The sequence below is a fragment of the Leptopilina heterotoma genome, unplaced genomic scaffold (genome assembly GCF_015476425.1).
Source record: "Leptopilina heterotoma isolate Lh14 unplaced genomic scaffold, ASM1547642v1 Lhet_8, whole genome shotgun sequence".
Taxonomy (NCBI): domain Eukaryota; kingdom Metazoa; phylum Arthropoda; class Insecta; order Hymenoptera; family Figitidae; genus Leptopilina; species Leptopilina heterotoma.
The window spans coordinates 929,635-944,769 of NW_025111180.1; the positions used below are offsets into that span (position 1 = coordinate 929,635).

Here is a 15,135-nt window from a genome sequence, read left to right on the forward strand (position 1 = left end):
TTTTTAAAATTTTTTTTCTTACGGTTAGGATATTATTTTCTTCAATTTTTCGCTAGAGAAATTTTTCAAATAATTTCTAAGAAATTTCTTCGAGAATTTAATAATTGACACTTTTTTTCACCGCGTACAACTATTTGGCTAGTATTTTTTAAATTATTTACCGTCTGCAATTTTTTTAATCTTAGAATTCATTTTCCCAAGTAAATAATTAATAAATTGATATTCAAAAAATATTTTGATAATTCAAAAAATATTTTGATAATTCAAAAACTATTTATTTACTGGAAATTTTAATTCCAAGACTCAAAAAATTGGAGAAGGTAAAAATTTAAAAAAAAATTGAAAATCAATTATATTAATTCGATGGCTCCTAAATAAAAACACATTATCCGCAAGAGAAATTATAAAACACGTAACTCACGAAAAAAAATTTTAAAAAAGCGTTTTTATTTGAAATATTTTTTAGGCTAATTTTTTTAAATTTTGTCATTTATTTTAAGCTAATATAAAATGCCAAATAAATAATTTTTATTATTTAAAGTTAATTTAGCTTGAATAAAACAATTTTATTAACTTATATTTTTGCAATTTGTTTACACTTTAAAAATAATAAATATTAAAAATTGTAACATAGCCTTAAAAAACTTTCATTTTAAATAAGCATGTTTTCTTTTTTTTTCCTTTGATATTTTTACGTGTTTTATAAACGCTCTTGCGAATAATATGTTTTCATTTAGGAGCCTTCGAATTGTTAAACTACCTGGATTCGATTATTAATAATTATATGAAATTAGAAACATGTTTTTATTTCTAAATTAAGTCCGAGGTTTGAAAATTGAAATCTCGGGCAACTTTTTCAAAATAATTTTATTTAGCTAACAATTTTAGTTAGAAATTATAGAAAATAATTGTATTTTAAAAAAGTTATAGGGGAAAAACTTTTAGATAAATTAGAATTTAATTTCGTTTTCACCATTTTTAAATTCTCGAAAAACATTCTCAAAATTATTTAAAAATTATTTTTGAGGAAAAAATAGGGAAAAATCGGATTTAAAGGAAAAAAGTTCAATTCTGTTGGGAAATGACAAAGTAGTTGTAGGGAAAAAGAAAATTTAATAATTAATTGCAAAAAATTGACAAACCTGCCAAATCTGTTAGCAATTGTTCCCCCACTAAATCCTCCAAGCATCCCTCCGATTGCAAATATACTGACTGCCAATGAATATAAATTATTTGCTGTACTGTCCGACATATCTTCTCCATACCTCGCTTTATGTACATCTTTCATAAAACTCTCAATATTCTGCAAGAAAAAAATTATTTTTTTAATTTAAATTAACCTTCATTAAAATTTTTAATTAAATTAAAATTTTTCTAAATAAAAAAAATCTCTTTCACTCACGCCAAAAGCTCTTTCATATTTTCCAAAAAAAGGGAATTTTCCGTTTTTTGTTGTTGTTCTATTTATTGTTTCACTATTTTTTGACGTTTGATTGAGAATTTTTTTTCACTATTTGTTTAAATTTTTTTTAAATTTAAATTTTAAATATATATAAATTTATTTTCTAAATATAGGGAAGAGTCTCTAGTTGTGAGACACCTCCAGTTGTGAGACAGTCTATTTTTTTTAACATGCAATATTAAAAAGCCGATTGGTTTATATTTTTTATACAAACCAATCGGCTTTTAACTATTGCATGTTAAAAAAAATTGACTGTCTCACAACTGGAGGTGTCTCACAACTGGAGACTCTCCACTGAGAAAACTGGAGAGTCAAATTCAGAGGTTTAAAAAGTGTATGTTTCCTTTGCTTGTGAAGAGAGTTAAATAGTCCTTCTAAAATAAATTTTGAATTGATAATGGAAATCTACTTGTATATTCTCTCCCATTATATCTGAGGGTTAAAAGTTGCGCAGAAAATGTGTACGATCTGATGCGCGCGAAATTATTTTTCTGACATTTTATGTATTTAATTTAGGGGTTAGGTTGACATATTTATTCATTTCGCGCCGGATAAGGAAGGGATTTCTCAAGATGGTTAATTTGTCCCTCTGTTAGAGAAATGGCACGAATATCTGTCAATGGTGAATTTGAACATTTAGATTGTTATCCAATAGCTAACTCTCAAATATGAACGATTTGTCCCTCCAGATGTTTAGTCCAATACTCCAGTTTTCTCAGTGTCCCCTATCGAAAAAAACAGATACGTATTTTTTTATTTTTGTTTAATTATCCAAATTTTCGAGTTATGAATTTTCGAAATAACTTAAATAACTTTTAATTGTAGACCTATATTTAGTAGCTTATGAGTCCGAAAATATTGAGTTTAGAAAACAGTTGTCAAAGAATTTTGTTTAAAAAAAATTTTTTTGTTTACATGTCTTAAAAGTCGAAAGAAAACTAAAACTTTCATTCTTTGACAACTTTTTTCTAAACTCAATATTTTAGGACTTATAGGCTACTAAATATAGGTCTACAATTAAAAGTTATTTAAGTTATTTCGAAAATTCATAACTCGAAAATTTGAATAATTAAACAAAAATAAAAAAATACGTATCTGTTTTTTTCGATAGGGGAGAGTCTCCAGTTGTGATACAGTCAATTTTTTTTAACATGCAATAGTTAAAAGCCGATTGGTTTATATAAAAACATTTCTTTTTATATGAGCCAACTTTTTCGTGTACGCCGAAGCGGATATATAAACTGTTTTTGTTAAATACCAACACTGAGGGTGATAATCGACTAAAAAGCGTTTTTTCAATAAATGCAAAGTTCTTTTTTTCCAAGTTAATTAATTGGAAAAGGTAAATGTAATGCATTTTCTTTTAGTGTTTTCCTTATATTTTGTGATGCAATATTGCATTGATCCAATCTACGGTTGAAAATAATTTAATTTTCCTTTTTTAAAATAGCGCCAATTTCTGGGTGTGAGACACAGCATATCACCAGTTGTGAGACGGTGTCAACACCCATCTAGGCAGCATAAAAAATACGACTTTGCAACTATTTAAATGTTGTTATGATTTTTTTTTCTAGTATTTTTGGGCATTTCAAGTCAGGGTGGCCACCGGACCTTGAAACCTTGAAAACCTTGAAATGGACGTGAATTTTGTCAAACCTTGAAAAAACCATGAATTGGACGTGAATTTTTTTATAAACCTTGAATTTTAGTGTTATATATATTAATAAAACTGAAAAAAAAAAATTTTGACCATTTTCAAAATTTTATTTTTTGTAAAAATTAAAATTTTTCAGGATTTCCACAGGTCAGAAAAATCAGGGAATTCAGGGAAAAGTCGGAGATTTTTATTTAAGTAACTGAAAAAAAATTGAATTTTGGAGAAGTTAAAAATGATTGCAGAAATTCAATTATTTTCAAAAGTAATAAAATTCTTCGCAGAAATTCAATTATGTTCGAAAATGAAAAAAAATTCTCATAAAAATTCAATTATCTTTAAAAATAATAAAATTCTTCTCCAAATTTCAATTATTTTCAAAAATTTTAATAAAATTCTTTGCAAAATTTCAATTATTTTCAAAAAATTTTTCTTAATTCAACGATTTTCAATATCTACAGTTTTAATAAAATTTTTCAGAAGAATTCAATTATTTAAAAAAAAAATTTTGATAAAATTCTAAGCAAACTTTGCAATAATTCAATTATTTTCATAAATAATAAAATTCATAATAGAATTGTTTAATATAATTTCAATTGAATTCCTCGAAAAATTTTATTATTCTTGAAAATTTTATTAACCCATTAACGCCCAAATGTCCAAAATTTTTGACTGAAGTTCAAGGTAAAAATTTTTATCCTAAATGATTAGACTTTTAAAAACCCTTCAATACTAGGGGGTATTGGGGTCCGCTCTTTCAGAATCCGGGGTTGAAAAAGCATTTCGACCATCAAGAAAACCAATATGGCGCCCAAAATGGAGAAAATACTGAAAAAATTGTATGTTTTTTTTTGAAACACGCTTTTCACATCAATAAGATTTTTTTGGGCGGGTCTCATGTAAGCTATAGGTGGATAAAGTAGTTGTACATTCGAACTGTGTAATTGACAACTTGAAAATTCAAGATGGCGGATCCAAAATGGCAGAAAAATCAGAGCAAAATACTTGATAAATAGCAAAAGCATCATCAATATTCAAAACTTGATTTAAATCATCTGAAAATTACTTTTTGGGGGTTTTCGGGGTCGCTGATTACGAATATGAAGTTTAATTTTAAAAATTCAAAATGGCGGATCCAATGTGGCGGATAAAAATTTTTGATAATCGATAAAATTGCATGAAATTACTCACTTGGGGGGTTTTGGGGTCGCTGATTACGAATATGAAGTTCAATTTTTAAAATTCAAAATGGCGGATCCAATATGGCGGATAAAATCTTTTTAAAATAGATAAAATTGCATGGAATTACTTACTCGGGGGTTTTTAAGGTCGATGATTACGAATATGAAGTTTAATTTTAAAAATTCAAAATGGCGGATAAAAATTTTTGAAAATCGATAAAATTGCATGAAATTACTCACTCGGGGATTTTTGTGGTCGCAGATTACGAATCTGAAGTTTAATTTTTAAAATTCAAAATGGCGGATCCAATATAGCGGATAAAAATTTTTGAAAATCGATAAAATTGCATGAAATTACTCACTTGGGGGTTTTGGGGTCGCTGATTACGAATATGAAGTTCAATTTTTAAAATTCAAAATGGCGGATCCAATATGGCGGATAAAAACTTTTTAAAATAGATAAAATTGACTAAAATTACTTACTCGGGGGTTTTCGGGGTCGCTGATTACGAATTTTAAAAGTGCAATTTTCAAAATTGAATACTACAAATTCATAAATTTCTAGTTGTTTTGGAGAGTTTATTTTGTTTGTTAGCCGTCACGTTTTTCTGGCGTTGCCGAACTCTCACCACGTGGAGGTCGACAAAGTTAAAAGTCTCCTTTTTTTAAAAATTTTTTGAACAATTTTTAAATATTTTTTTGTATTTTTTAATTTTTTAATTTTGTTGTAGGATGTTGTGCGGTGATGTGCAACGTTTTTTTTCGTTGGACGAAAAACATGTCAAATATTTAAATTTTTAAATATTTCGAAATTGATTGACTTAGAGGCATTATAATAGAATATTTATATATATATATATTGGGGTGATGTGCAACACCAGTAAAATTCAGGTATGTAATGCATAAATATCGATGAAAATCTCTTTAATTATTAATTTTAGGCTTTTTCAATGTAAACTAATCGAAATCTGCCAAAAAAAATTTACTAAGGTATAGTTGACCTCTAAAAAGTGAAGATTTCACCAAAGAAAAAAATTTTTTTTTTGTTTAATTTTTTATTTATTCATAACTGAATAAGGAATATAATTAAAGGAAAATAACTAATAATTTTTTATTCATCATGTGAATCGCAGTTATGGCACGTAAAAAGTAGTTACGTCGACCCCAAAAAAAGTGTTGCACATCAACCCAAATATGATATTTTGCGAAAAATGATTTGTACGCAATACAATGCAATGGAAACACAAAATATAAAAAGATATTAAAAAACACTTAAAAAAGCAACAATAAGCACATTCTCATCTATAAAATAAATTAAAACCCTTCACGAAACGACTAGAAATGTAAAGCGCGAGAAATATTTCCTTCTCGAGAAATTTAAGTCAACTTACGTACAGCAAACCTAGCTGCGAGCTGTCTCGTGAATTTCATATCAAAAACAAGCTACTGAGGATACAAACAAATGGCAATACACGTGGTGAGAGTAATCAGCGACCCCGAAAACCCCCGAGTGAGTAATTTCATGCAATTTTATCGATTTTCAAAAATTTTTATCCGCCATATTGGATCCGCCATTTTGAATTTTAAAAATTGAACTTCATATTCGTAATCAGCGACCCCAAAAACCCCCGAGTAAGTAATTCCATGCAATTTTATCTATTTTAACCCTTTAATGGCCAGTGGTACACATACGTACCACCTACTTCAAAAAATCATAACTTTCCTAAAACTTAACGGATCAAATCCGCTAAGGTCTCATTTTGAAGGGGTGAACAAGAGTAATAAATACATATGCTTCTCATTTTCCAAAAAACTACCCTTTCTGAAATACACCCCTTTAAAAAACGCGAAAAATGACAAAAATTGTAAAAAAGGTATAAATTTAAGAAAAAAATTTTTTTTTCGGCTTACGCAGTAACAAATGTTTAAAAATATTGTAATCTTTGTAAAAAAAAATTAATAACAAAAATTTTCCTCGGGGTAAAAAGAAAATTAATGAAAACTACCCCCAACAAACAAAACAATTTAAAAATCTACCGAATTCGCCTAAAATTTATTACTCGGGGGTTTTCGAGGTCGCTGATTACGAATCTGATGTCAGTTTTCAAAAATTCAAAATGGCGGATCCAATATGGCGGCCAATAAATTAAAAATTCATCATATTCGCCTGAAACTTGTTACTCGGGGGTTTTCGGGGTCGCTGATTACGAATATGATGTCAGTTTTTAAAAATTCAAAATGGCGGATCCAATATGGCGGACAATAAATTAAAAATTCATCATATTTGCCGGAAACTTGTTACTCGGGGGTTTCCAATGAATCCTTTCAGTATGGAACGATAAAAGAAAAAAGGAGAAAGGAATAAAAATTGCAAAAGGTAAAATGTCGTAAATTGGTTAAAATTAATATAAATTATCTTTTTCCAGTTTTCAGAATCACAATTGTTCAACATTGATAAAAAAATATATCAAACCATTTACCCAATATACAAAGATAATAACAAATTTCTCCAATTAAACTATAATTGTATCTAGGAACAGTTATTAAATAGGGGTGAGTTCTGAGGATGCTGTTTATTATTATTTTCATCTATAACTGTGTAATTCTGAAAAACATTTTATGATTTAAAATCAATTAGAATTAATAATTTTTAAAAATCTAATACAAAACTTTTTATCATGAAAGGGTGGTTATTTGACCTTAGGATTATTTTTTTAAGGGTAGTTTATATTTACTATCATTACCCAGTCACCATAAAAATATTTTTTCGTATTTTCGAAACGTATAGAATTAATAAAAATGACTTTTTTAATTGTTCAAAACTATTGACAGTATGTAAGAATAATTATTAAATAGGGGTGAGTTCCAAGGGGGGGGGGGTGATTAACATTATTATCCATATCTGTGTCACTTAGAAACATTTTTTTATATTTTAGATGCATTTAGAATCTATAGATTTTTTTTAAATATTCACAAAAATTAATATCGTCAAGAGGTGATTATTTGACTTTGAGGGTGATGTTCAAGTGGTTATTTATAATTCTTTTGCATTTTTTAACAACCAGAGAATATTTATAAATAATTATAAAGCTGACAGGAGCTAAAAAATATTTAATTTATTACTTAGATTAATTATCAATTTTTTAGGGTAGTAATATACGTTAGGGGTGGTTTTAAGGGGTGGAACATGTTAAAAAAAATTTTTTTTTTTATATTGAATAATAGAATAATCGAATTTACTAAACATTATACGTTTATAATAACGGCAAAAAACTCGGCCATTAAAGGGTTAAAAAGATTTTATCCGCCATATTGGATCCGCTATTTTGAATTTTAAAAATTGAACTTCATATTCGTAATCAGCGACCCCAAAAACCCCCGAGTGAATAATTTCATGCAATTTTATCGATTTTCAAAAATTTTTATCCGCCATATTGGATCCACCATTTTGAATTTTAAAAATTAAACTTCATATTCGTAATCAGCGATCCCAAAAACCCCCGAGTGAGTAATATCATGCAATTTTATCGATTATCAAAAATTTTTAGCCGCCATATTGGATCCGCCATCTTGAATTTTCAAGTTTTCAATTACACAGTTCGAATGTACAACTACTTTATCCACCTATAGCTTACATGAGACCCGCCCAAAAAAATCTTATTGATGTGAAAAGCGTGTTTCAAAAAAAAAACATACAATTTTTTCAGTATTTTCTCCATTTTGGGCGCCATATTGGTTTTCTTGATGGTCGAAATGCTTTTTCAACCCCGGATTCTGAAAGAGCGGACCCCAATACCCCCTAGTATTGAAGGGTTTTTAAAAGTCTAATCATTTAGGATAAAAATTCTTACCTTGAACTTCAGTCAAAAATTTTGGACATTTGGGCGTTAATGGGTTAAAACTTTACAAAAATCAAATTTGTTGATAAAATTCTGTATGTTAATTTAGTTTCGAAAAACATTCATTTATTCAATAAATTATTTATTTTTGTATTTTAATAATTGAATTCTTGTAGAATTTTCCAATAAAAATTGATTTTGAAATGAATATTAGTTAAAATTTTAGATAATAATTGAAGATTAAAAGCATTATAGCATGAATTTTAAAAATTACATAATTGATAAAATACATAAAACATAATTGAATCTTATTATTTATGAAAATAATTGAATTCCTGCATCGAATTTTATTACATTTTTCTTAAATAATTGAATTCTTTTTAGAACTTTTATTAAAAAAGTAGATTGTGAAAATATTTGAATTTAATTATATTCGTGAAATGTAATTAAATTCTTATAAAAAAATTAAGAAAATAATTCCATTTTTCTAGGAATTTACTTTAAATTGTATTATAAATAATTGAAATCCTCAGAAAAATTTATAATTTATGAAAATAATGGAATTCTTACAACGAATTTTATCAATTTTTTTTTAAATAATTGAATTCATGTGGAAAATTTTATTACTTGTAAAAATAATTATGCAACGAATTTTGTTACATTTTGTTTAAATAATTATATTCTTTTGAAAACTTGTATTAAAAATGTAAATTTTGAAAATTTTTGAATTTCAGCGAAGAATTCCATTATTTGTGAAATGTACCTAATTTAATTCTTGCAAAAAGTTTTTGAAGATAATTTTATTTTCGAGAAATTTATTTAAAATTGTATTAAAAAGAAATTGAATTCATGCAACGAATTTTATTATAATTTTTGTAAATAATTTAATTTTTTTTTTTTTTGAAAAATTTTATGGAAATTAAAATGTTTATAAAATATGAAGATATCAATCACTTCGAGTTGAAGACTCGGAGTAATTGGTATCTTCATGTTTTATAATAATATTTTTATAAGTTGTTGAATTTTAAACATGTTTGAATTTGAATGTTTTGAAGAATTTTAATTCCTATGGAAAAATAATAGGGTCAGTTGGGGTAAATAGGAACAGATTTGCTATAAGTTTTACCAATAACATCAGTTTTTTCTTTTAAATCCGAATACTTTCGGTTTTTTTGTGTGTTGAGTTATTATTTCACTTCCGTGGAACAATTTTATGGAGTAGTAAAAAATATGGGAATTATTAAATCGTAATAATCAACTGTTTCTATTTACCCCTAAATTTTTCAACTTTGCTAAAATTTAGGGGTAAATAGGAACAGTTGATTCTTTCTTACAAAAAAAAAAAAAAACACCCACAAATTTATTCTACTTTGTGAAAAAAATTTATAGTACAATAAAGAATTCACAATTTTTTAATTCAAACAATAATAAAAAAAGAATGTTTATGGCAAGATTTACAACAAAATTACAAAATCGAAAATAAAATAAGGCTTAGCTAATGAAAATAACTACTTGAGAGTTTTTGAGGTCGCTGATTACGAATCCGATGTCAGTTTTTCAAAATAAAAATGTCCGTCAAAAAAAGAAGAAAATTGCGCTTTTTTTTTTAAAAAAGTCGAGTTTTAAAGCCAAAAGATGAAACACATTTCACAAATAAAGGTTTTTTTCTTCTTTTCTCTCTTATTCTCATATATAATGCTGAAAATAGTGTTGTAGTCTGAAAGAAACAATTTTTTCTCATTCCATTATAAGAAATATTATTGAAATTTCTGCTGTTCCTACTTGTCCCGAATTTCCAGTTTTTAGGGGTAAATAGAAACATTCTCATATTTTTAATTAAAATTTGCAAAATTAAAAAATCAAAGTTCATTTTTGTTGTAGTATTAATAAGAGATAAATATAAATTTTAATATGAATTTTTAGTTAATTTTTTTCCCAATGCGAGTCAAGAAAGTGAAAGGGTTTCTTCTTTGATTTTTAATTTTTTGTGCAATAGGAAATATTTTTGTATATACAGTGGAACCTCGATTATCCGAACTAACCTAGGTAAGGCCGGGTTCGGATAATTGAAAGTTCGGATAATAGAGGTTTTAATGATTTTCATAATTAAAGTAAAAAAATTGAACAGTTGAACTATATATATTTAATTTAATACATTTTTTAAAGATATATAAGTATATTGTATATATACTTATATATTAATTTATAATAATAAATTACTGAAACAGAGAATTCATGATTTTTTAAAGATTTTTTTGGCATAAATTTCGTTATTTTGCTTTGAAAGATGCTAAAAATGTCCCGCGAAAATATGAATAATAAAAAAATAGAGAAAATAAATGTTAAGATTCGGAAGGTCAAGAAAAAGTTCGGATAGCAGAAGTTCGGATAAAATGTTTTTTGGTTCGGATAATAGAGGGTTCGAATAACAGAGGTTCGGATAATCGAGGTTCCACTGTACTACTACTAATTGACAAACGGAAGAAATAGGAAAACACTTAGAACTTGTTGGGGATAATATAAGCTTCAAGATGTAAGGCCGTATTTATTTTTAAAATTTTTTATTTAACTGAAATAACTACTGTTCCGATTTACCCCTTGTTTCTATTTACCCCAACTGACCCTAATTAAATACTTATTTAAAAATTTAGTTATTGATGTTTGCGAATAATTTTACAATTTAAGAAATTCGTAAGTAAATGCAACAGAAAGTTTTTTTGAGTATCTAATAATTTTTAGAGTGAATCAGAATATTCTTTATGGTCAGGGAAAAAGTGAAAATTTTGTCTGGAAATCAGGAAAAAGTCAGGGAAAAATAAAATTAAATATTTGTGGCAACCCTGAATTTTTTAAAATCTATACGATTGATTGTTCAGAATCGTAAGAAAAGCCTATAAAAAATTCGGCAATAAAAAATAATAATAAATGTGGAAGTAGTTGAATTTTTTAAGTATTACTATAGTAAAATTTGAACCAACAAAAAAACCTTGAAAATTTCCTAGAAACCTTGAAAAAACCGGGAAATAGACGTGAATTTTATTCACGAGTTTTGGTGGCCACACAGAAAAAAATGCGAATGGTAAAAACAACCACATTTGTGTAGTTAGAAAAAAAGTAGTTAAAACTACCATATTCAGCAGCATTTTAAACAAACACTTCCTCAGTTAGTGGAACCAAAAAGAAGTAGCTGGTTTTATGTAGTTAAAATAACTACTTTACTTAGTTGAAATAACTAACAGATGCTTGTAAATGGCTCAACTATAGTGTAGTAGTAAAAACTATTATTAAAAATAGTTAATTTTACTATTGTGGTATCAAAAATAACTATTTTGTATTAGTTGCAAACAAAATGAGACTTACTGTTTTTATATAGTAAATACAACCTCTGAAAGTTGTTACTTTTATGATTTATGTAGTTAAAACAACTATTTCTTACTATAGTTGCAGAGAAAGAAAGAAATTTACTGTTTTCATATAGTAAAATCAATTGTTGAAAATAGTTATTTTTACTATTTATGCAGTTGAAAAGATCATTTTTTTCTACAGAGAAAAAACGTGAGTGGTAAAAGCATCCACATATGTGCAGTTAAAAAAATATAGTTAAAACTAATATATTCAGCAGCATTTTAACTAAACTTCCATAGTTAGTGGAACTAAAATTGAATAGTAGGTTTTATGTATAGTTAAAATTACTACTACACGTTATGATTGTGAATAACTCAACAATAGTGCAGTAGTTAAAAGTACTGTTAAAAATAGTTATTTTCGGAATTTCTGTAGTAGAAATATCCATTTCTTGCTATTTGCAAAATAAATTAAAATTTACTGTTCCAAAGAGTAAGAACAACCGCTGGAATTTGTTATTTTTGTGTTTAATGTAGTTAAAAGAACCAATTATTCTTACTAGCTTTTAATAATTTATCTCTATGGTGGTAAGAAACATTTATTTTTATAACTACAAAAGTCATAAAAGTAACAATTTTTATGTTATTTTTACTATATGAAAATAGTAAGTTTAATTTTTTTATAACTAGTAAAAAGTGGATAATTTTACTACAGAAATTCTGAAAATAACTATTTTCAACAGTACTTTTAACTACTGCAATATCGTTGAGTCATTTAAAATCATATGCTGGCTACATTTCAACTAAGTCCTTAAGCTTAAAAAATTAGTTACTGCAACTAAACGGAGTAGTTATTACCCAGATAGCACGTAAGCTTGCAGCAAGCTTGAGCCAAGCTTGCCGTGCAATATTTGCAGTATTGACGTGCAAGTTTGCGGCAAGCTTGCCACAAGCTTAAAATGTCTCACTTATAGCAAGCTTTATGTGCAAGTTTGCTGCAATATTGCACTACAAGCTTGCAGCAATATTGCACTAAAGGTTGCCGCAAACTTAATGTAATCTTATATGGAAATTGTTTATTATATAAAATTAATAATTTATTATGAGCAACAAATTTATATTTAATATTTATAATTTTTATTAAACATTAAAAAATTATAACAACATTATAATAATAATGTTATTAATTTCCCCAAAGAATTGGAGTTGGGAACTATTATCCATGATCAGTGGATAATAATTAAAAATTGTCAACGTCGTAGCAGACGTGAACTGTACACATTATCATTTAAGATAATATGGTGAAAAGCCTATTCAGCGGACCGATACTTATACTCTGCGCGAGACAAGTCGTGCGCGAGAGAGGTATTTCTCGCCATCTACCAGGGAATTAGAGAATTATAAGAGAAACTTTTATTAGTTTTCCAATTCCTTGCTAGATGGCAAGAAATACCTCTCTCGCGCACGACTTGTCTCGCGCAGAGTATAAGTATCGGTCCGCTGAACAGGCTTTTCACCATATTATCTTAAATGATAATGTGTATAGTTAACGTCTGCTACGACGGTGACAATTTTTAATTATTATCCACTGATCATGGATAATAGTTCCCAACTCCAATTCTTTGGGGAAATTAATAACATTATTATTATAACGTTGTTATAATTTTTTAATGTTTAATAAAAATTTAAAATATTAAATATAAATTTGTTGCTAATAATAAATTATTAATTTTATATAATAAACAATTTCCATATAAGATTACATTAAGTTTGCGCCAACCTTTAGTGCAATATTGCTGCAAGCTTGTAGTGCAATATTGCAGCAAACTTGCACATAAAGCTTGCTATAAGTGAGACATTTTAAGCTTGTGGCAAGCTTGCCGCAAACTTGCACGTCAATACTGCAAATATTGCACGGAAAGCTTGCCTCAAGCTTGCTGCAAGCTTACGTGCTGTCTGGGTAGGTTTGTTCTCGCTAGCTACACTGCTACACTCGAGTGTAACAAGAGTGTAAAACGGAGCATGCGCACTTAAACAAAGTACAAAATCTAGCGAGAACGCAAAAGTCTAGAGAAAGTGCACGAAAAAATTTTATATCTGAAATTTTATTTCAAAACAAACCACCTTATAAACAATTATCATTGTGAAGCAATTTTTTAAATAATTATTTATCTTATTTATTAATGCCAAAATTTATTTACTATTAGTGATTTTAAAAGAAAAATTTTTTAGTTTTATGATGGTAAATTTTTTTTCAAATAATAGGATTTATTCCCATTATTACCTGTAAACATTAAAATGGGCAATTCATGAAAATTTGGGATAATTATTCAATTTTACAAGAATTTCGAAGGTTAAATGTATATGTACCGAGCGGAATTAATTTTTTTCAAATTTTTACACAGTTTAAACTCTGACATCTTTGTAAAATTTAATTAATTTCTTAATTTCAACCGAATTGCTCATTTTTACAGAAAATAAAACTAGAATTTTTAAGCTTCATTTTCACATAAGTTTTAAGAAAAACGGAAGCGACATGTTTTGAAATATTCTAAAGGTTATCTTTCAAACTTAATTTTTTTCATAAATTCTATTATTTTTTAAAAAATATGTTTACCATCATAAAATTGAGGAATTTTTTTTAATTCACTATAAATAAAGTTTGGTTTTAATGAATGGGAGAATAATTATTTAAAAATTGCTTTACAATGTCAATTGTTTATAAGGTGGTACTTTATATAAATATTATAACAAAATAAGAATTGCTTACTAATATTTTTATAAATTGAAAGTCACTAAAAAATATATCATAACTTTATGTTCATAAAATAATTAATGCATTTTAAATAAAATGTCCTTTTACCGCCATTTTAATCAGAACACTCAATTACACTCGTTCGCAATCGGGTGTAATAAAATAGGGAAAAGTGCAGAGGCTTCTAGGGAGTTAGGTGTACACTATTGCGTCACTTCTGGTAACGAGAACGCCGTAGTGTACACTTTTGTACAAAGTGTAGAAAGTGTAGCTAGCGAGAACAAACCTATTATGACTGAATCTAAGAAGAATGTCCTCAAGTACAATGCCAGTCATCGTAGCGTGCGAGCGTGGTTAGGTGGTTAGGTTATCGGTTTGCGAATGTTAGGGTCGTGCGTTCAATCCCCGGCGTTTGGGGATTTTTCTCTGTTAGGTGTATAAGAATTTAATATATAAATTATATATGAACAAAAATAGGTAAGAGAAAATATAAAAAAATGGACCTCAATAATAATAAAAAACAAATAAATAATTTCATTTTACTACTTTAAATAGTTAATTTAACTATTTTTTACAGTTGTTACAACTACAATTTGTTACGGGCGCCTATAGGAACTATGAAAATTTAGTTACTACAACTAAATGAAGCAGTTAGTATGACTACCCAGTGAGAAATTTCTCACCGGTCCAATATCGGTCCAATATTGGGAGCCAAGAGACCGATCATCGGTCCAATAAAGGCTCCCAATATTGGACCAATATGGGCTGATGCTTGGGATGTAACGGCATCGACAATCATCGGTTGTCAATATTGGTCCAATATTGGCCGAATATTGGCAACCAAGAGAAAAAAATTTTTTTAAATAAATTTTTTTTAATTAAATAATAATAATAAAAAAT

General features: G+C 27.4%; 1 protein-coding gene across 14 annotated transcripts in view; it reads right to left on the reverse strand.

Annotated features, from left to right (window-relative positions):
• Positions 1-15,135, reverse strand: part of LOC122511050 (glucose transporter type 1) — a 303,150-nt gene that overhangs the window by 170,719 nt on the left and 117,296 nt on the right. For all 14 annotated transcript variants that reach the window (XM_043626066.1, XM_043626065.1, XM_043626063.1 and 11 more), the window contains one exon: positions 1,143-1,303. In XM_043626066.1, coding sequence (XP_043482001.1) covers positions 1,143-1,303 — 161 coding nt within the window. The remainder of the gene's footprint in view (positions 1-1,142; positions 1,304-15,135) is intronic.